General features: G+C 54.6%; 1 protein-coding gene across 8 annotated transcripts in view; it reads right to left on the bottom strand.

Moving 5' to 3' along the window:
- The window catches only part of CADM1 (cell adhesion molecule 1), a 138,840-nt gene extending 124,800 nt beyond the window's left edge, over positions 1-14,040 (bottom strand). For all 8 annotated transcript variants that reach the window (XM_066564468.1, XM_066564470.1, XM_066564471.1 and 5 more), the window contains exon 1: positions 13,908-14,040. In XM_066564468.1, the coding sequence (XP_066420565.1) occupies positions 13,908-14,016 (109 nt within the window). In that variant the 5' untranslated portion in view covers positions 14,017-14,040. The remainder of the gene's footprint in view (positions 1-13,907) is intronic.
- Between the last annotated feature and the right edge of the window lie 7,087 nt (positions 14,041-21,127).

Raw genomic sequence — 21,127 nt, 5'->3', positions numbered from 1 at the left:
CTCCTAAGTAAGAAATATATGCTTTGGTTGGTTGGGTTGGATGGTTTGGGTATTCTGCCACACATTCCCAGAACTCCCCCAGTCTTGCTGCCCACTGTACTCGGCTGCACTTTGAGACTCAATCACCTTACAGAAATCCCTCAACTTCTGAGCATTCCCAAACACAGGAAATAAGGGACTTTTCCCATAGAATCACCACAACTGGTAAAACCTTCCCATGATTTCTCACGCAAAACAAAGCCTGAAGGACAAAGGGTTAACACTGGGCTGCAGCTGCACAGGCACCAACTGCCCCTCCTTTGTTTCCAGGGAATGAAAACAAGAGACTTGAGCAAATCCAGCTTTACGAATTCAAAACTTCAGACACCGCCTGCAAGAGAGCAAAGCAACATCCTTCATAGATGCACAGAGAAAGGGAAAAGTTAATTTTATTGATGGAAGACCCAAAAAAAGGCAGATCCTAATCTGTGGGAGTGAAAAATCTCCTGCTCTGTGCAATAAATGGGACCTGGAGCAGCAGGCACTGCAGGGATTTATTACCTGAGGAGACAACAAAACCCACCTTCTCTCTGGGGTTAAAGCAAGGTGTTTTTGGACTGGCACTGCTCGTCAGGAGCACTCTGAGGATCTGATCACCAAGGAGCCCCACACACACACACACATTGCAGTGTATTCTGTGTGTATCACCACGAGAATCAGGCCTTTGGGAATCCCTCTGAACCCAGTGCCTGCCCCAGAAACTCACCTGGGCACACCTTCAGTCACCCCCAGCCCCCTTGGTTTGCTCCTCTTTGGTGCTTTCCAGAGAAATCCGATTCCAAAAGCCAACCCTCGCCTGGCTGAGGATGGCGCAGAGGCCAAAAGGAGCTCTTCAGGATCACTAATTGCTGACTTGCTGCCTCTCACAGGGCAGCTCCCAGAAGCTGTCACCGGGCTGCAAGGAGCCTCTGCAGGAGCCCCACGTCTCCTGCAATTAGTGCAGCCCTGGAACGCCAGGGTCCGAGCACACGAGCTGACACCTCCTGTTGACTGAATTAGAGCATCTTCTAATGAGGCTCGCTTCAAAATCATTTTACATCCATTTGCTCATGTCAGCATCAATGTATTCAGCATTATCTACCAATTAGTAAACCGGAAAACATTCTTTAGATAATCTAAAATCTCACTAAAATATTCAACGTGTCATTCATTTACTACAAAGTGCCCTATAAAACAAATTACTGGAACCAGCTGTCACAAAGCAACAAGTGTCTCAGGACAAAGTGGTTTTTAAACCAAGGGCTTTCCAGGACAGATGTGATGCATCTCCAGCAGAACTGGTCACTCCAACACTGTCCCTATCCCCAACGAGCAGGTGAAGCCACTACAGGCATTGATAGCAGCAGGAGGATGCAGATCACTCTGTCTTGGATTCAGAAGGACATCCCAGGGATCAGGGGTGAGGGCTGGGAAGGAGGTCACCCTTTAGAAGGATCCAGGGTTTGGGGGTTTTGCTTTCTGGCTCCTTGGACCACTCCAGCGCCCATCAGGATGCATCAGCACGAAGGAGGCACGACCTGAACCAGGCACCTCCTCAGGTGTGCAGCTAGGGATGAGCTCCCCACCACTCCAGGCTTCCTCAGGACTGACAGGCTCCATGGAAGGTGTTTTCCACTAGATCAGGCGGGCAGGGCCCTCCAACAGCTCTCCTGTGCCCGCCAGGCTGGGTGAGCAGCGCCAGGCTTGGCTCAGGTAGGGCTCGGTGCCAGCCCCACGGCAGCACAGCCCAGCCAGGGGCCACTCCAGAAGGATTCCCAACCCAGCCAACGCCCTGGCAGCAGCTCCCGGGCAGGATCACCCAGCAGCAGGGCAGTGCGTGGCCTCAGCAGGGCGAGGATCCCTCCCAGCTCACCATCACACTCCTCGCTGCCAGAGCCACCCCAAAGCATCCTCCCTCTGCAGCTCCACACGTGTTAGGAAAAGGACTCTGCGTGCCTTGGCAAACACAGGGCAAACCCATTCTGTTTGGGGCTATTTTGGGGTTTTTCACTCAAAAGAAGCAAAAGCCCTTGGTTTTCCCTAAGTTTTGCAGGCACAGGAAGGGTGGTTTGGAGGATGGCTGTTTTTATTTTTAATCTCTTGAGCGTGGCAGAGCAGTAAATCTTGCATTATGCTCTGAAGACTGTCAGGTTTGGGCTTCATTTTGGTCTCAGATTAGACTCCTGAAGCAATGAATCTTCCATCACGGAGGCCATTACCAACCCAGTTTTCCTTCATTTTGGGCTGCTTTATCCCTGATTGCGTTATCCAGCTCACCTCCGAGCGCCTCAGCCGAGAGGGGCTCAGCAGATCCCGCACCAGGGGAGGTTTAGGTTGGATATTGGCAAAATCCCTTCCCTTAAAGGGCTGTCCAGCCCTGGCACAGGTCACCACCCCTGGGGGGATTTAAAAGCCGTGTGGATGTGGCACTTGGGGACAGGATTGAGTGGTGGCCTCGGCAGTGCAGGGTTAATGGCTGGACTCGATGATCTTACAGGGCTTTTCTAACCTAAACGATTCCCTGATTCTAAATTACCATATGCAAATTGTGATCATTAAAAGGCATTTATAAAAATCAAGTAAAACAGCCCATGAATATTGAAAAACGTTTAAGTGTTGAGTTAAACGACAATTTTCAAAACACACGAAGGAAATCTGACCGTAACCAACCAGTCCCATGAAATACCATATCTATCATCAACTTTTTAATTATCAATTGATCAACATGTAGACAGTGTAATAGCTTACAGCTTTTAATTACTGAACTATCAAAATTCCAACCAAAAAAGGAACCTCCAGAGATGAAACTGTAATGCTTGATTATTCACTGCTACATAATGAATGATTTGTTTTTAAACAAGATGTCAAGTTCCTCATGTAATCCATCTGGATGTGTGACTCCGCAAAGCTCACACTGCCCATACTAAGTACTTGGGGCTCCTCTTCTCCCTTCCCTCCTGATGCCACAAGTGAAGGGTTTGGGGGCATTTCCCCCCTTGAGGCAGAGCAGTGCTGAGCGGAGGGGCTGGCAGGCAGACCGACTGCCGAGGCAGATCCAGGCACGCCGCTCCGCTCCCTCCAAAGGGACAGCTTTTGCCTGGGAGGGAACACAGGCTCCTTCCAGCTTCCTGTGCTCCGAGAAAGCGGCTCTGAAGCAAGGAGCGCACCCAGGAGGGTGGGCAGGACGGGCTGCTCTCGCTCCGCGCGCACACCGCGCGCAGGATTTGGGATGCAGCTCCCGGGTTCCCTCCCCACAGCCCGAGCTGCGAGGATTTAAGTGCTGGCATTACACACAGAAGCGCTTCGGGGTGGGGAGAGGCTTTTATCTCTGCCCTAAATTCAGCACTGAGCTGAACATCGCATCCACAAATCCCCTCCATGCACAGCACAGCTGGCCTCTCATCCCATGCTTTATCCTAATAACCGCTCCGACCTCAGAACTCCAAACCACCCCCACCAATCTCCCTTTCTGTGGGCAAACACAAAAGATGCACAGGTTTTCAGGACCGTGATCAAGATGGCAGAGCCCTCCACAATCCTCACCCCCCTGGAGAGGATTCTGCCAAATCCAGGCTTTCTGCGTTCAGAGAGACACTTCCAGAAACACTCGTCTGCTAATTCAGGGCTCTGAGTAGGGATGTAAAACATTCTGGAAATAAGACTATTAAACAAGGGCGGTTCAAGCACAGCCTATTAGTCAATTAAAAATAAAACTACCAGCAAATAACACATTTGTTCCATCAGCCCGGTGGCAGGGATGAACATCCCTCAGCCGGAGCCCTGGTGTATAACCCTACAGATGTTCCCTATGCATATCAGCCCCGAATAGTTGTTCCACAGAACAGCATCTGTTCCCAAAAAACAGGCAACAAGAGCCTTTTATTCTCCCTTCATCACAGCCTCGGAGCCCCAGTTGTTGCCAGCCAAACCCGACAGTACTTCCCCCATAAATTCACCCACTGCAGCCACATCTGGGCTTTGATTTCCACACGGAAACCACAGGCTCCTTCCTCACACTTCCCTTGGGAAGCTGCTCGCACGCCGAGCTTGTACAGATTTCCACATAAGAAATTCAGTAATCAGTCCAGGAGCTGTAAGCACTTATGACAACAATATCTATCAACACTTAACCATATTTACAACTAAATCATGTAAATACCAGGCAGCTCTCCTCTGCATGCTGATAATCTGGACAAATGAAGGCCAGACAAACAGAACCACGTTGGGTGGGAAACAAGCAGTGATGGCACTCCAAGATCACTGACAGCACTGAGGACACGATGGCAGAGCCCCCAGGGCCACCCCGCCTGCCACAGCCACGAGCCCCCAGCCACCCACATCCTCCTATGTTTGGCTTTGTACATTTTCTGTATATACGTGTGTATTTCATGTCCATTCCGTAAACACTCCATCTATGGGATGTGTGTATTTCTCAGAAAAACAGGGACGAGCTGCTTCCACAGCTACCCAGAGCTCTTCCCTCTCCATCTGCCTTTGAAATCCTTATAAATCCGAGGAACCAATTTAAAATTAAAAGATCCCAATTTCAGAGAGGCTTTTCTGTCCCCCTCCCTCGCTCCCCCAAGATGGACCATTTTATTACACCCATTAAACTGACAAAAGTGACTTTTCAGCTGGTTCACTGAAATGCCGCTTCCACAGCAGTTCAGGCAAACACTTTCCCAGACCTTTACAAAGGAAAAGTGATTCCGTATGTAATTGGATTTTTTGGCACAACAAAAATACCAAGTTATTAAAGCTCTCACATGGCTTTGGATTGTGTCTTTAATGGACGCCAGCATCCTCAACTGCTACAAAGACATTTTACATAAAGCAACGAGGAGCTGCATTTCCAAAGGTTTCCCAGAGGATTCGGGGACAGTTTTCAGCAAGATTTGCTCTTTGAGCAGTGAAATCCAGGAGGAGGAGGATCCCACCACTCTCCTCCAATATCCTCCTCGTCCATGCACACCCACCAACATCCACAGTAATTATTCCAGCACAAAATCCCCTCTCCCTCAGGACACCCACTGGATTGGTCACTCCACTGGGCTCTCTCTGGGAAGAAGCAAATGACCAGGCTGAAAATAGCTTATTAATCCTCATTTGTTTCCTGCAGGATCATTTCAGCCACTCCTTACCTTCAGATAGGATTTTTACACCCCCCAGGCCCCATCACCCATGGAGAGCTATTTTCATTTCCTTATCCTGCCTTGCCCAAAGAAGTCAGATTTAGAGGGATGCAGTACATGAGGGGAAGGAGAGGAAGAAGCAGTGGCTTGTGATTACAACAGGCTGTCCACAAGATATTTACTCTTGTAGGAACTTAGAATGAGCTATTCTGAAAGAGACACTGAAATCCCATTTAACAGGACTTCTGCTAAACCTCCCCCTTCCAAAATAGGAACGAGATCAACAGACCCACCCAACCTCAACACAAAACAGAGTATCCCAGACAGCTGGACCGACCTTCCTGAGCTGCATTCCACACACATCATGCTGTGTTAACACGAAAATTTTGGATCCAATTTGCTAATGAGAGCCTGGAGGAGCATCCTTTAACTGTGCATCCAAAATTCTCCCAGAGTGATTTAAGAGTCGGAGCACTGGGTTTGCTATAAAGCCTCTGTTTACAAGGCTCCGCGGATTCCTACAGAGCAGTAAGTGATTTGCCTCCAAGAATTTCCTTTCTTCCTCCTCTCGGAGCGTCTCCCCTTTCCCTGGCTGTGTCTGAAGGGAACACTGTTAATCTCCCGTCTATCCCACTTTAATCTTCACCCTTCCCAGGGAGAGGCACGGCTCTGCTCCTCGTGCTGAGGAAGCAATACCTGGCAGTTATGGATTCGGGGAGTTGATTAAACCTGGGCCTTCTGTTAAAGATTCTAGGGAACGATTAAGGCTGTGAGACCTTTAAATCGAAGGAAAAGCTGTTTGTGTGGACAGAGCTCAGCAACCTCAGCGTGGGACTCGCTCTCGGTGGTTCTGCCTACTCAGGGATGAGTAAATCTCCTCCGGAGCCACCCACAGAGCAGGAGCTGAGGAAAACTGGGCTGTAACTGTGGCAGGGCAGGAAAAGCCACTGTGTGCCCTGACCCTGCAGACACAGACTCTGAATGATGCCCATCTTCATTCCAGCAGTCTGTAAAATCACGGTAAACGAAGAGCAGAAAAGCACCAAAGGAGAAATCACACTCACATTTTGTGCACCAAGAGAAACCTCCCCTGCATCCACCCCAAACAGTGACTATGGACAAGAAGCAGGAGCAGGTTACACAGGTTCTGCTCCATCCCAGCACGAGTCCCCACAAGCAGCTGCATGGCACAGGGGTGTCACAGAGCCTGAGTGCTCTGTTCCAGACAGGGATCTGCTCTGCCTCTCACCCTCCAGGACAGGAATGCTCCTGCAAACAGGGGAACCACACGCTGCTCCTCCAGACGGCACAAACGGGTGGCAAAGGAGCGAATGTGCCTGCAGAACCAGAGCTGCTGCCAAGCCAACACCAAGACAGCTCTTCCCAAGGCAAGCAGGGGTTTGGCTTTGTTTGCTGCTTCCTGCTGAGCCCACCCTGGGCAGGCTGGCTGGCTCCGAGGAGCCCTGACAAACCAAGCGTCCCCCGGCAGCTCCGCCTGACGAAGCTGAGGGCTGGCGATGACAGCGTTCAGGGTTTGCTGGGTGTCAGCAGCTTCCCCAGCGCAGGGAGCCCAGCCAGGCTGTCACAGGGACAGGCACAGCCTCGCTGGCATCTCGTGGTGCCCCGTCAGCCACAGCCCTCCCCAGCAAGGCAGGCAGAGATCTGGCACAAGGGCTTTGTAAGAGCTGCTGACACCCAAACCAGCACAGCGTGCTTTCTGCTCAAACTGCCTGTGAGTGCACGGCAAGGCCCGTCCTCAAACAGCTGAAAACAGCACCTAATTCCAAACAGAGTGGGAAAAGCAGCAGCAGTAACCCTTGGGAGCTTCCCTGCTTCCACCAAGCTTCTAACACCATGTCTGCATTAGCCAACGGGAATGAAGATGTCAAACAGGCAATGGGAGCACAAAGGGGTTCAACCATGTTTCCAAGCAAAACAGCTCAGAATGAGAATGCAAAACAAACCCAGCTACAGCAACAGCTCTCTACATGTGGATATTTCAGGTTCTCATTACTGTGAAAACAGTCAGGATTAGCAGAACAACCTCACAACCAAAGTCCATGGAGCAACGCAGGGTTTCTGTGAGCACAGGCACTGCAGCAGTGCTGGTGAGCATCCAGGTGCTCTGGAGCAGTGCCAGCACTGAAGACTGGGGTGGATGATGGATGGATGGATGGATGGATGGATGGATGGATGGATGGATGGATGGATGGATGGATGGATGGATGGATGGACGGATGTCCTCTTGCACCCAACCAGCACAGAGGCACTGCATGAAGAGGAGCCTTTGCAGCTGAGCCAGCAGCTCTCTCCCCTGGTCTGACCCAGCTGCACCACTGCAACACCTCTCCACAGACAGAGGGCAGCTGCTGCCCAGAGTTATCCCATGCCACACCAGGGCAGCGAGGCAGAAATGGCTTTGGAGACAGTCACTGTGCTTTTCCAAGGTCAGGGATGTACTGGCATCACGGAGCACATCCCAGAGCAGCATCACTGTGATAAATGCATGAAGTGAGAGCGCTCTCTCTGCAGAGCTGGGGACAGATGTGCCTCTGCTCAGCTACAAAACCAGGGCCGTGGGGGCACGGGGAGCCTTTATTTCTGTGTGTTAGCCCAGAGGCTACACAGAAAGTTCCCTTTCCAGCCCAATTCTCACGGAGCCCGACTTTGCTGCAACCCCAGCTCCAAAGCTGAACACGAGTAATGTTGAAAGTGCTCTGCCAGGGAAGCTGCCAGGCAGCCTCATTTAAAAACAGGGAAGCAGCAACAAGCAGTTCCTCATGCTTGATCCGATTACTCTGATCTCTCTTTTGACGCTGCAGACTCAGACTCGTATTTCTATTGCTGCACGGGGGGAGAAGGGGAGGGAGGGAATGTCACTTTGCTGCTTCATATTTCTTTCTTCCTGTCACACTCTGGAGAGGGGATCGACACCGCAGGAGCAGGATGGGAGCGGGGGTCTGGGGTGCTCCCCCCTCGCAGAGGAGGGGTCACACAGCCCAGTGTGACAGGACCCCACCGGGCCCCCACCCACTGCACCAGCACTCCCAGACCAGCCTTGCTGGAGCTTGCCCCAGTGTGGGCTCATGCCCTCCATGAGAAATTCATCCCTGTAAAAGCATTACTGCTCTGTTCCTGTACCAAACGCTGAGGTCTCGCAGGTCCAAGAGTCATCACGCTGGAGACAAGCACCCAAGGGCATCCCTGTGAAGGGAAGGCCCCACTGCAGAGGTCCAGCCAGAGCCCTGCTGGCAGCGTGGCGAATGCAATGACATTTCCACTCTGGGAGCAGACCTTGGAGATCATAAATCAGATACAGGCTCACTAACTGCTAAAAGAGGACACCACGAGATCAGAGCAGTTTATGCCAGACGTAACCCGAACCCAGGGGTTTATACACCCAACTCCTCCAGTCTGAGCACAACTTTAAGAGGCAATGTGACCCCGTAGGCAGCCTCGTCTCTGGTGGCTCATTGGCACCTCCCGGATCTGCAGGTAGAGATCTCCATCCCCCACGGCTGCCACTGCTCAGCCACGGGCTCCAGAAAATGGAGGGGAGGCTGGAGCCAGGGGTGTAACTGCTGAGAGCAAACTTCACAGCTGGGACTGGCAGAGGAGGAGAGTTTCCAACACAACTTTTCCCCACTGCCAAATGCACACCTGGGCTTTAAAACCTACTGGCAGTCGTTCACTGTAAAGAGACCCCAATGCTGGCACCTGACTGGAACTGCCACTAAGAGGGGAGGGGGGACCTGGGCTGTGTCATTTGGGCAGGACCAGAGCAAACCCACCACAGACCTGCCAGCAGGCAGCACCAGTCTATGAGACTGTCAGCAAACCAGCAACACCAAGGAGCTCCAGCACTTCCAGGGACAAAAAAATACCTAAAAAAGCAAAACTAAAGACATTTTCCAGTTAAGCTACAGCCCACAAAAGTTTTATATCTCTGAGCAAAGAGATGTGCCTAAGTATCTCTTTGATCCTTCAGACTGAAACTTAATGGGGTATCAAATATTCTACTGATTCACCTTGAGAATTTGGTAAGGGCAGAGTCTTTGTAATGCTCAAGTTTTTAAACCACAGAAGAACACAGTAAATTAAAACCATACCACAGGGTAAAAATAGCCAGCCCAGCCCCACAAAGGGACATTGTTGGTCTAAAATAACCAGGAGTGGAGGGCAGCAAATGTCCCTGGTACAACCCAGGCAAATGTTTTAAATGCAAGCAGCCACCAGCCACATACTGCGGGTGAGCGTGTGGTGAGGGCTCAGCAGCGGCTCTGAGAAACCCCGAGAAGCAAATCTCCTTGGGGATCTGCATTCCTTGCTGGAATCTGGGATGGGTGAAAAACACTGACACCAAACTCAGGTTTTCAGAGCCTCATCCAGCAGCACACAGTGGTTTGCAGGGCTCCCCAACACCCAGCTCAACACCCTGCAAAGATGCGAGAGCCTGATGTGCAACACAGCAGGAAAACCGAGAGGTTCAACAGGTAACGAGGACACCAGGAAGAAGAAAAACTGTTTCCACAGCAAAAAAGGCTGACGGCAGGCGGGTGGTGGTCACACATGGGCAGGGCCATCAGAGGAGTCGCCTGCAGCCACAGTATCGCAAATTAAAAACTGCAATAACTAAATGCAGCTCGTGGCTGAACCACAAACGCCGGCTGATCTCGGCGGGGCAGGGCAGGCACCGCGCCGGCCGACAGCTCCCCGTGTTCCCAATTAACAGGGCTGGGAGCGAATGGGCCTCGTGGCACTTCCCTTCCAACTCGCCTGCCACACATCCCAACCCACCCTCTTCCCCAGCACGCCGCCCCGAAGCGCCTGAGCCCACGCTGGGCGACCTTCAAAGCATTTGTGGTGGAGCTCCCCAGGAACCGCAGCAGCAGCTGCTCTCTGCAGCCTGCAATTACAGCCCGGGAAAGAGACTGATTTATGGAACTTAAACAAGTACATACCACTCCTAATTACAACATTCCACCTAGGGTCTCTCCTTCATGGCAGGCTTCCACAGCGTCCCTTTATTTAGCGCCGGTGGGTTTGCACCTCACAATGTCCCCCGGAGGAACAAGCACAACTCATTTTTTTTAACATGTAGCATCCAATTTCTCACTAGACACTGGCTGTGTGTCCAGCTTTGCTTGTGCTCTCAATGCACTGTGTTAAGTATTCACTTCCTGGCTCAGCTCCAGGGAAGGCTGCAGCCTCACGCTCCTCTCCTGGAGCCTGCTCAGATCTGGAGCTGCAGACAGGAACCGAAATGTTTGGATACAGGAGGGAGCCCCTGCTTTCCTGACAGAAGTACCACTGAGTGCCACCAACACCCAGAAGAGGAACAGGTTGTCAAAACCTCTATACAAAGTCTGACAATAATCCCTAAAAAACAGCCATTCAAGAGAAACATCCAGAAAACTCTGCCTACACGCAGGAGGGTGGCTTTGCTTTTTACGAGCAAATGTGTTCTGCGGAGTGCTCGGATGGTCCATTCAAGCAGAGGGTGTATCCAGGCTGGAACACAGGTTTTACTCCGGGTGGCCTCAGGCAGACGCAGGGTTAAGGAGCTGACCCATTTTCCAGCCAGCAATAGGGCAGAGAGCTCACCCATGATGGCACAGGCATGGCCCCACCAGTGCTGGCAGGGCCGGGGCAAGGCTCGCCAAGCGCCCGGCTGACGGAGCCAGCGCTGTTTGATTACAAAGCCTTCTTCATTTACACACCAGGAAGGACGGCACAAGGCAAACAAAGGCGACGGCAGCGCAGCATCAGCAGCACGGCCGCTGGTACGGCCGGGGGTCCCCGGGGATCGCGGCTCTTCTCCGGCCTCCTGTCACCGCAGCCACCTCTGCCACCAGCAGCGGCCACCCGTGCCAAGGGACACCGGCAGCGCCCATCCCGGTGGTGTCCATCCAACAGCATCCACCCAGGGATGTCCATCCTGCAGAAGGTGCTGACAGCTGCCCCCTCCTCAGAGCCGAGCACGCACGGAGCGGAGCGATCTCCTCGCCTCCCCGTCCTCAGGAGCCTCCTTGGCAGTGGTTTTAAACCAGATTGTCGTGCTTATAAACCTGGGCTCAACTGCCTACATGCAAGACAAATGAGCCCAAGCTGCAACCCAGATGGATCACTTTATTCCCCAGCCCCTTCCCCGCCGGTGTTTGCGCCGCATGCAGAACGCAGCGCGTGTTGCTGAAGGCCGGGGACGAGCAGCCTCGCCTCGCTTGCATACAAAGGCTCCTTGGAAACTCACTCTGTGTTTACAAAGGAGCCTGGCTCAGCGCAGCCGCGCTGGGAGCGCTCCCTGCCTTCATGGGGGCTTCTCCCGGGCCGGTTTGGTGTCGGCAGACACGGAGGCTGCAGCCACAAGCAGCCCTGGCCAGCCCCGTGCCACGGCCAGGTCATGGCTCCACGCCAACGCCGTCTCCAAACACCTCCTGAGGCTTCTGCTGGAAAGTTGCTCTCCCTGAAGTGCCGAGTGCCAGCGCAGACAGACTCCGAGCTCCAGCCCAGCGCTGCCCAAGTGCCTCAGAGTGAGCCAAGAGCGCTCCTCAGCCCTCGCCCTGCTGCACAGGACATCAGGAGCTCCACGAACCGCGGAGCATCGAGAGCGGCTGGAGAGGAACCACGGACACACACGGATCCACCCGATCGCACAGGCTCATCCCAAACCGAGCCTCGCTGCTGCCTATTGCTGTGAGAGGAGGCGGCAGAGCCCTGAGCCACGCTCCGCATCACGGGGTGCCACCACGGCGGTGACACAGCGCTGGCACCGCTGTGCCTCGGGTGGCAGCCGTGCGGGAGACACAGCCACAGCACTCTGCGCTGACGCTGCTGCCTCACACTAATTCTCTCTTCGCAAAACACTGGAGCTAACACTGTGAGCTTGGAAAAGGGGGAGAACAAGGGGGATAAAGGGTTCCCAGCTGTAAGGAAATTCTGCCTAAACGCAGACAGTCTGGGATTTTTTCCTGCGATTCACAACACAGCAGCGCAACCACAAAATATCTGTCTTACCACAACCTCAGCGCACGCCGCGCGGTGCTTCTCACCCCGGTGCTCGGGTCAGGCACAGCCACTGCGAGCCAGCATCCAGCCCTGCTTTTGTTTCCCTTCAGCAGCTCTGCGACCCCAAATCACAGTTCCACCCGTTGGCTGGGCAGCAGTGAACAGGCTGAGCCTGCCGGGGATCACTCTGGCCTCCAGTTAAAAACTGCTCTTAGAGAATTGAGGTGAGCAAGACAGCAAAACAAAGGATGAAGGCGGCCGTCCAGGAGCCGGGCTCGTATTCCCAACCTGGGCATCTCTCAGTACCAGAGTCCCCAGGTCACACCGGCGGGAGGCTCAGCAGGCAGCGAAAAGCACCGAACACACAAACAGCACCTTGTGACGAGACATCTGGGAATCTACAACACAGCGCCCGCAGGAAGCCCGGGCGCGGGGAACGGGAGCGGAGCGTTTCCCCGGCTCGCAGCGCAAAGAGCCGCCGCGCTGGCTCCTTTCCCTCGCTCCGGCTCCCCGGAACGGGCTCGGGGCTGCGGAGCGAAGGAAAGGAGCCATCGGCATCGGGGCAGAGCCGCCCTTCGGGGCTGCCCAGCGCAGCCGGGAGGCGCAGCCCCGGTCGGAGCCGGCGGGCGGGCACCGGCACCGGCCCCGGCCCCGTTCGCGGGGAGAACAAGCCGAAAACGACCCCAGCGCTCTCCCCCCACCACCATCCAACCGAAAAGGCCGCCCGGGAAGAGCGGGGAAGGCATGGACATGTACACAGGCTGTGAATAAAGCTCTTTGTTCGCCGGGCTGGCGGCCCCTTCGTCCCCCCTTTCCTACGAGCGGGATTCAACAGATCGTTCAATGGCCTCTTGTTCTTCCCAAACATCCCGGACACAGCACCGCTCCTACGGCCGGGTGGCACCGTGCCGCCCCACGGACATACTGGAAACGTGAGCGGCGTTAACGGAGGATGCTCGAACCGAAGCCACCGGACACGAGCGCAGATCGCTGCTGCGGCTCCGGGCTCGGCGGGGAGCGAAGCCAGGCGGGGTGGGGGGGATCGCCCAACGCACGGGGGACACCGCGCCCCGAGGGTGCCGCGGAGAGAACCCAACCGGCCCCGCTCGGGGGGCCTCGTTAGCCACATTTAAGCAGCGCCCGTTCCAGCCGCAGCGCCCGAGCCGGGCGATCGCCCCGAGCGCGCCCAGCTGGGCGGGGGGCGCGGCTGCGGCAGGGGGCACCGGGGAGAGAGGAGAGGAAGGAGAGAGAGGGGTGGGAAGCGAGGAAGACGGAGAGAGAGAGGAAGAGGGAGAGCGAAGCGTCGCGCAAGTTCCACTCAGATTCCAACAGGTTCCCCGCTCCCGCAGGGGTGCAGCATCCCCGCGCCGCCGCAAACACCGGGGGGGGCGGAGAGGGGGGAGATAGAGGGGGCGCGCAAAGCAATTAGTTTTTAATTGCGGGGCCGCTGATGACCCCCCGGGGCAGCGGAGAAGCCGCTTCCATGGAAACCGGCAGCGGCTGCCCGCGCCGCCACGCGCGGGTGAGCCCGCCCGCCGCTCCCGCCGCCGGGGGCGCTTCCCCGGGACCACCGAGCGCTCCGGGCACGGCCCGGGGCGGAGGAGGGCGGGCGGGCTCGCCCCGCACCCGCCGCAACCGGGGCTACCCGAGCGCCGCCGCGGTCCCCGAGCGCGAACCCCCCTCCGCGCGCCGCCCGCCCCGGTACCGCCCGTCCGCGCGGTGCCCCGTGCGCGGGGGCCGCGTCCTCCCTACCTCGGGGGATGATGGCGGCGGCGGACAGGAGCAGCAGCAGCAGCGGGAGGAGCCCCGGGGCGCCGCCGCCGCTGCCCGCGGGGCCGCTGGGCTGGGCGCGACCCGCCATCGCCGGCACCTGCCTCGCTCTGCCGCCGCCGCGCGCCGCCCGCGGGAGATGGCGCGTCACGGGGCGGGGACACGGCGGCACGCCCCGCGCACCGCCCCGCGCCAACGGGCCACGGGCGGCACCGAGCGCGGCCGGCCCGACCCGACCCCCGAGCGGGCAGCGCCGAACGGGCCACGGGCGGCACCGAGCGCCGCCGGCCCGGCCCGACCCCCGAACGGGCAGCGCCGAACGGGCCACGGGCGGCACCGAGCGCCGCCGGCCCGGCCCGACCCCCGAGCGGGCGTTGGGGGGGCGCCATGGTGGGGCCGTGCCCCCGCACCGCCGCCCGACCGGCCCCGCAACGCCCCGGGCTCCGCACCGCCGCGCCCCACCCGCAGCTTCCACCCCGTTCCCAGCTTTCCCTTTGCAGGCTCGTGTGTCCCCCTCCCACCCCACAAAGCATCCTCCTCTCGGGGTACCACCCCAGCATCCTTCTTCCCGCGGGGCACCCCCGCCAGCGCTCTCCGTCCCGGGAGCGTTCCCCCAGCATCCCCGCGTTCAGCAGCGTGCGGGTCCCCCAGTGTCCGTGCCCCCTCTCTGCACCCTCCCGGTGCCCCCCGGCCCGGCCCGGTGCCGCTCCCCGCCGGAGCGGGCCCCGCGCCGCTGGAGGCGGTGTTGAGCCTTGGCGGCTCCGGGGGAGCGGAGAGGCCGGAGCCCACGAGCCCCCCGGCGGCGGCGGTCGGGGCTCGGTAACCGCAGCCCGGCAACCAATCCACCTTTCCTGCGGATTTCTCACCCACGCAACGGATTTAAACGGAGCAAATTCACAAGTAAAGCCCCGGAACTGCGCCCTGCCGTTCCCCCGAGTGCTCAGCTGAACCGTAACACGCGGCAGACGGAGCGGCCAGGGTCACCGGGGGATTCATCCCCCACCCACGGCACCAGGAATGGAACCATAGAATCGCTGACAATGGGTCCATGCAGGGGTTAATGGAGCAAACGCAGAGGATGTCGAATATTCCCAACCTTATTAATTAGGTTATTCCGAGTTAACCTGAGGCAGGTGAATTGTCAGTTCAACTTCATCATCCCAGATTCTGCCAAGCTTGAGGTTAAAACTGCCTAGGGCAAGCACTGAGTCACACTGTGGGGCTGGAGAGAGCTTTCACCCTTTGGAATGTGAAACCAAGCTGGTTTCACAACCAAGAAAACCCAAAGCGCTGCTGCCTGGGACTTGGTTTGAGGCATCACCCCTCCCTGTATCCCCACCTCCCCATGCCACTCTGTCTCCCATGATGACAAGCCTTTCTGCTCCATAGCCATGCCAAACATCTCTTTTCTGCTCAACAAGTAGAGTTTTGGGCCACCAAAAACCATCACAATCCCATAACTAAGCCAGCTTCACCCCAGTTAGTGAGAAAGCATTTGTTTTACACTGGGACCCCAAATTCCCTCCTCTCCAGGAGGACTCCAGCCCCACCAAAGCCAGCAGGGCAGCTCCACTGGCCGCTGTGCCATCCCATACCCAGGCATCCCGTGTGCCTGTCCCCAAATACGCAGTGCAGCCCCCCTGCACGGTATCACACACTGCGACCCGCTGCGCTCAGACATCAACGGAGAGACAACCCCTATTAACTAAACAGGTTTATAATAATTCAAGGATTCTGAGGGTGAGGACAATAAGTAGTAGGAAATACAATTTGCATAATAAATATCAATATCACAACAGCTAAAGCAAACCATGACAAATTATCTGCTGGTAAATGGCCGGGAGATTATAGAATGCAAATTGCAAATCCTGAACTCTAGGAAATGACTGCCCTAACCTCCCGCAGACGGACGGGGACTCGGGACGGGCTCAAACTGCCAATGCTCCTGCTGGAGACGTCTTAGTGCCTTCCATTATGCATCAACTCTAATTTCGAGAGGAAAGCGATTTCCTCTGTCCTGGAAGCTTAGCCTCAGATTATTTGTCACAGAGTGTTTAGCAGTGATGCTGCTGCAGCGCGGGGCCCGCTGGCAGTGATTGAAAGCTGCATTAAATCAAATCAGCAGCAGCCAGGGACAGCACGGAGCCGGGAGTGGCACAGGGAGTGTGGGCACAGGGCTGGGGCACGAAGGACCACAGAGACTGACCTCAGCCACGAGTACGGGGCGTAATCAATGGTCTTATGGGATGAGGTGACTCCCTGAGTCCTGCTGGCCGAGTGGGCACTCGCTCCCGAGACTCACTTGTGCCAGGGATGCCAGGGTGGAAAGCCCTGTGCCAGCTCTGGAGCAAGGCTTAAAGCTGTGGCCCAGGGAAAACCCAAGGGCCAGCAATGCCTGTGGAAGCCCCTCCAGAACTTTGCATCAGGGTGAGGAGTGGAGCCAGGGGCAGAGGAGAGCTCCCAGGACGCTGCTCCGAGCTGCCAGCAGCGAGGCTGAAGCGCAGCATGGCCTGAAATCGAGCTGTCCCCAGGCCAGCAGCTGCAGCTGTAGCAATGCCCACTCCAAAGATCAGCTTTCCTTGCCTTGACATGGGTCAAGAGCGGCAGGAATTCCTCCTGGGAGCCTCACCCGTGCCACTTGGAGACCCTTCCCATGTGTCATTCTGGCTCCCCCCGCTGCGGCTTAGCACATCTCAAAGACCAGATGGTGTTTTTGCATTTTAAACCAAATAAGCCATTGTTTGTTAATTCAGCCTTTAAATCAGAGCAGAAATGAACTTAAAAATGAGAATTCCAATCTGTGGTATATTTCCAGAGACAGAGCCAAGCCCCACAGTTTGAGACACTGAGAGAAAGGCAGGAGAAGGATCAAGGCGATTTGTGCTCTATCCCCCTGTGACACAGCACAGGGCAGTGGCTTGGACATGCTTGGAGTGGCATTTGGAAGCAGGATGAAGCCTCAGATCCATGGATGAGCAGCAGCTGCTGCCAACACACTGGGCCAGGGATTGGAGCAATCCTGGTGCAAGCTGGTGCCAGTCCTGCCACTGCCACCATTGGGAAGGGTCTTAGGGGACACAGCATCACCCAAGGAGTGGCTAATTACAAATAACTGGCGCTAATTACATCCGCTGCAGAAGAATTTATGGTAGAAGCCGGTTTCGGATGGGGTTACCAAACCAATGATCAATTAGTTCCCTGTCCTTGGTTCCACGGATGGACAAAGGGACCCAAAGTGCTGTTCCCTACATCCCTACCTGTAAGAAAGGAAAAAGGACCCAAAGCCACCCAGGTTTTCCCTCCTAGGAAAGGACAATCCCACAGAACTCGTGCAGGTACAGCAGAGTTGCCATTCCTGCGTGGCTCTTTGAGCCTCACATTAAAGGTGCTGCAGAGCCCATGACCAAACTGCTTCCCCCACCCTGGCAGTGTTTGTTCTCTCACCATTTTCTGTCAAGAGAAATAAAACAGTTGTCGATCTTGGGGAAAGCGACGACTCTGAAATTTTCAAAGAGCTGCATGGAACTTTAGCCACACAATTCACATGAAAGCGGCGCGGGGCTAAATCCTGTGTAACTCTTTGAAAATGGAGGAGTTTTGTCAAAAGGAGCCTGCAGAAGAAATAATCAAGTTATAGCATTTCGGGTTTAGTGCCTTGCCTAAAACCCATCTGGGCTGGGTGTGCCGTGTCCCCTCCTCCAGCAGGACCCCCCAATGGGACCACAGAGCTGCTCCTCACCCTGTGCCCAGCCTGGGGACTCTGGAGATGCCTCTTCAAAGATCAGGTAAAAGTGCACAGCCTGATTTCCAGGCTTTCATGTGCTGTGACAAAGTTGTCGTTGGCCACGCTCTCCCTCTATAAATTCAGGGTTTAGTTACAGCACAAATCGCTCCCAATATATTTTATTTATCTGCCTTCCACTGCAATGAGCAATGAATTTGTTCAAAGTTTCCAGAGGTAAAAGCGAAGCTGAAGCTCAGAGCTGTGCCAAGGGCAGAGGGAACGTGGGGTTCTCCAGCTCCATCCGGGCTGGGAGCTCTGGGGGTGGCTGCCATTCCTGTCACCCAGAGCAGTGGTGTCACCTCTGTTCCACCACACGTGTGCCGGGCACCTGCTGCAATCACCAGATTTTCACACAGAATCTGCACAATCTGCAAATTCACACAGAATCCAGCCCAATGCCCACTGGATATTCCCATTAGCCCCTTTCCTGCAGGTGTGGGGGGCTGTTTTAAAATTTTCATTTTTGTTTCTAGAGCTAAAAGATTCCATTTAATTATTTTTGAGCCACGAGTGTGACAATAAAACGCAAAAGTCTTTTGATTTTGGAGCAATCCTATTGAAGATCTGAGGGGCTGTCATCAGTGCAGCATCAGTCTTCATTATCTGATGCTTTTTTCAATTGGCTGAGCTTTACAGAGCACAGGGCTCTTTCAACAGGATGATAAAGGGGTATTTGAAATAAACAGAGAGAGTCCCCAGCCAGCGAGTACCTCGGATTGCTGCGGACTGTGACTTAATGCTAACTCCTGTGAACTCCAGCTTTTTATCTTTTAATAAAAAAGCCATACAGATGGGATTCTTTGCTCAACTAAAACCTTTGTTAAAAAAATAAAAAAAAACCCCAAACCCTAAGGAACAACAGATACTAAAAGTATAAATGTTCTCCCTGAGCAAAGTCTCTTGCATGGATTTATTCAAGACCTCCCAAAAAAAGGAGTATTTCCATGGCACTGATGGTTGATGTGCTGCTGTCCCAGCCCTGAAGAGGAGTGGGCTGGCTCCAGCTCTGCTCACACCAAGCTGGGGTGAGAAACACTGCTCTGACTCCCCCATATGGGGCAGGGGCGTTTCCACCCCTGGGACACCTGAGTTTACCCAAAAGTCTCATTTTTGCCCCAGATCCAGCCTTGAGTTTTGGCACAAGGAGCTGCTGCTACTGTGGTATTTAGTGCCTGATAAGGTGTGGGCTCCAAACACTCACTTTCCTCTCATCTCCAACAAGCACAGCCAGAAAGGTTAAAGCTCCCCAGTCTGCTGAAACAGGATGAAATATTTTCAGATGGTTTTAAAGAAACCAGATTATTCCCCAGTGTAAGGGTAAAGCAGGGCCAATCCAGCCAGCCTGGCTCCCCTGCCAGCCCATTTTTACTGCTGGAGAATGAGGAGTAAGCTATAATTCAGATTTTAAATTTTTTTTTTTGTTAAACACGTATCTAATTGAGAAAGGAAAGGGACAAATCATTTTATGCTCTTGCATCATCCTTCCTGCAGATGAGGATCTAATGCACCCGCGCCATAAACTGCAGGAACTGTGCCCTCTGCATGTTGTCGTGACAAATTTCAAATCAAGAGGGTGCTTGAATGGGATTTATTACAATTGGAAGACAAGAAATGGTAATCTTTATGAGCCAATGACACAGAGCCTTATAATAGGAGAATGAAGTATCATTTTAAATGTAAAGCAAATTAGATTACTGGGGTCAAACCCTTCTACAGAGACATCATGTCTTCAGAGTGCCTCGCACATTTGACATCCTCTTTTCAGGTTTCACATTAGCATTTAAGTGTTTTTTAAGTGTGTTTAATATTCTTATAGGAGAAAAGTGCCTGGAAAAGTCAAGACACTGAGATCACAGGGAGGGGAGGAAGGAAGACATCAAAATAAGTGCCAGGGAAGCCACAGCCCTGTGTGAGGAGGGCTCCAGCACCCCCAGCACTGGTTCAGCACAGGCCACTCGTGAGCTCAGCCCGTGTCTGGCAGCAGAGCTGGGGCCAGCTCCACTCACCATCCCAGCACTCGGGTTTCAGTGTCAGCATCTGCTGGGAGCAGCCAGGGACACGCTGGCACTGCCAGCCCAGCCCCACGCTCCAGACAGGCACCACAGCAAATCATTTGGGGTTTTTTGTTTGTTTGTTTGTTTTATATAAGCTGCTGGGAGAAAAAAAAAAATCCCCCCTTTTGATCCCATCAAAGGCCTTATCTTCCCCACCACATGATGTCTCATGGGTGTTGTCTGCCTCACCTAAATTCCCAAAACCCCAGCTCCATCCCAGTGGTGCTGTTTGACCCTGGGGTTTGGAAACATCCAAAAGGTGCAGAAGCAGCAGTCACTGGTTCCCCAAATCACAGTGCAGGGTTTGAGTCTGCTAAAACATTCTGCTCCTCATCTGCACAAAGTGAGCCTCATCAAGTGACCTCTAAGGACACCAGCAAACCCAGTTAGACCATCCACTGTGAGCACACCATTACCAGTAAGGGACTGGCTTTCCTTCTGCTACCTCACTGCTGCAAGAGGCAGCAGGTCCTGAGCCAGAGAGTGAGGCTGAGATGATTACACCAACGTGAATAAACACCTGAGCACACAATGCAAAACTGGGGCTGTTCCTCTGATTTCAGAGATTTCACATCTTAATCATCTGTCAACACCGCGCATACGGAGCGCGGTGCAGAGGAAAGGTCTCCCAGAAGGGATCCAAACTCCGCACATGAAAGGAAGAGCCTTACTTAGCCTAGAGGGAATTTCAAATGAGGTTCAGCATTACTGCAGCTCTCCCTGTCAGGAGCAGTTAGGCTTTCACTGACTCCTTTTGTACCAGCCGGGCTCGCTTTGAAGAATTCGCAAACATCTTCACCTTCAGCTCCCATCTGCTCTCCGGCTCATTCCTGGCGTGTGCTCCAAAGGCACAGCCAGGGCTGGGACCCAGCTGCAGCAGGTGCTGGGCAGCAAACAGGAGTTTACCCCTCCTGCCCCAGAAAAGCTGGGGGCAAAGACAAACACTCTAAATAGGGGGCCAAGGCAAACACTGCCGGAGGGGCAGAGGAAGAAGCGGCCGGGCCTGGCACGCTGCTGGCCAGAGCTGACAGCCCAGGAGTGTTCTTGGTGCTGCTCCAGGACACACACCAGGGTCACCAACCCCTCAAACCAGAACAAGGAGGCTCTGTTGAGACTCAGTGCTTATCTGTCCTCTCCTTTCCACCTGCCCTCCTCCTCACTGGGGAGCATCCTTCTTGCTCATCACCAGAGACAGGCTGTGGGCAGCAGCACAGGCTGGGAGAGAGACAGTGGCTGCCACGGACACGCAACAATCCGGGGAAACCTCAGTGTGCACCTTCCCTGAGGTGAAGTGCAAAGATCTCACAGGGGTGCTCACAAAAGGACCCCAAGCTTATCTTCTTAAGCAAAAGGCTTTGCCTGAC

Source organism: Molothrus aeneus, chromosome 22 (assembly GCF_037042795.1).
Source record: "Molothrus aeneus isolate 106 chromosome 22, BPBGC_Maene_1.0, whole genome shotgun sequence".
In the NCBI taxonomy this organism is placed as follows: Eukaryota; Metazoa; Chordata; class Aves; order Passeriformes; family Icteridae; genus Molothrus; species Molothrus aeneus.
Note: the sequence above shows the minus strand (reverse complement) of the source record. Positions and strands in the feature narration are given on the sequence as shown.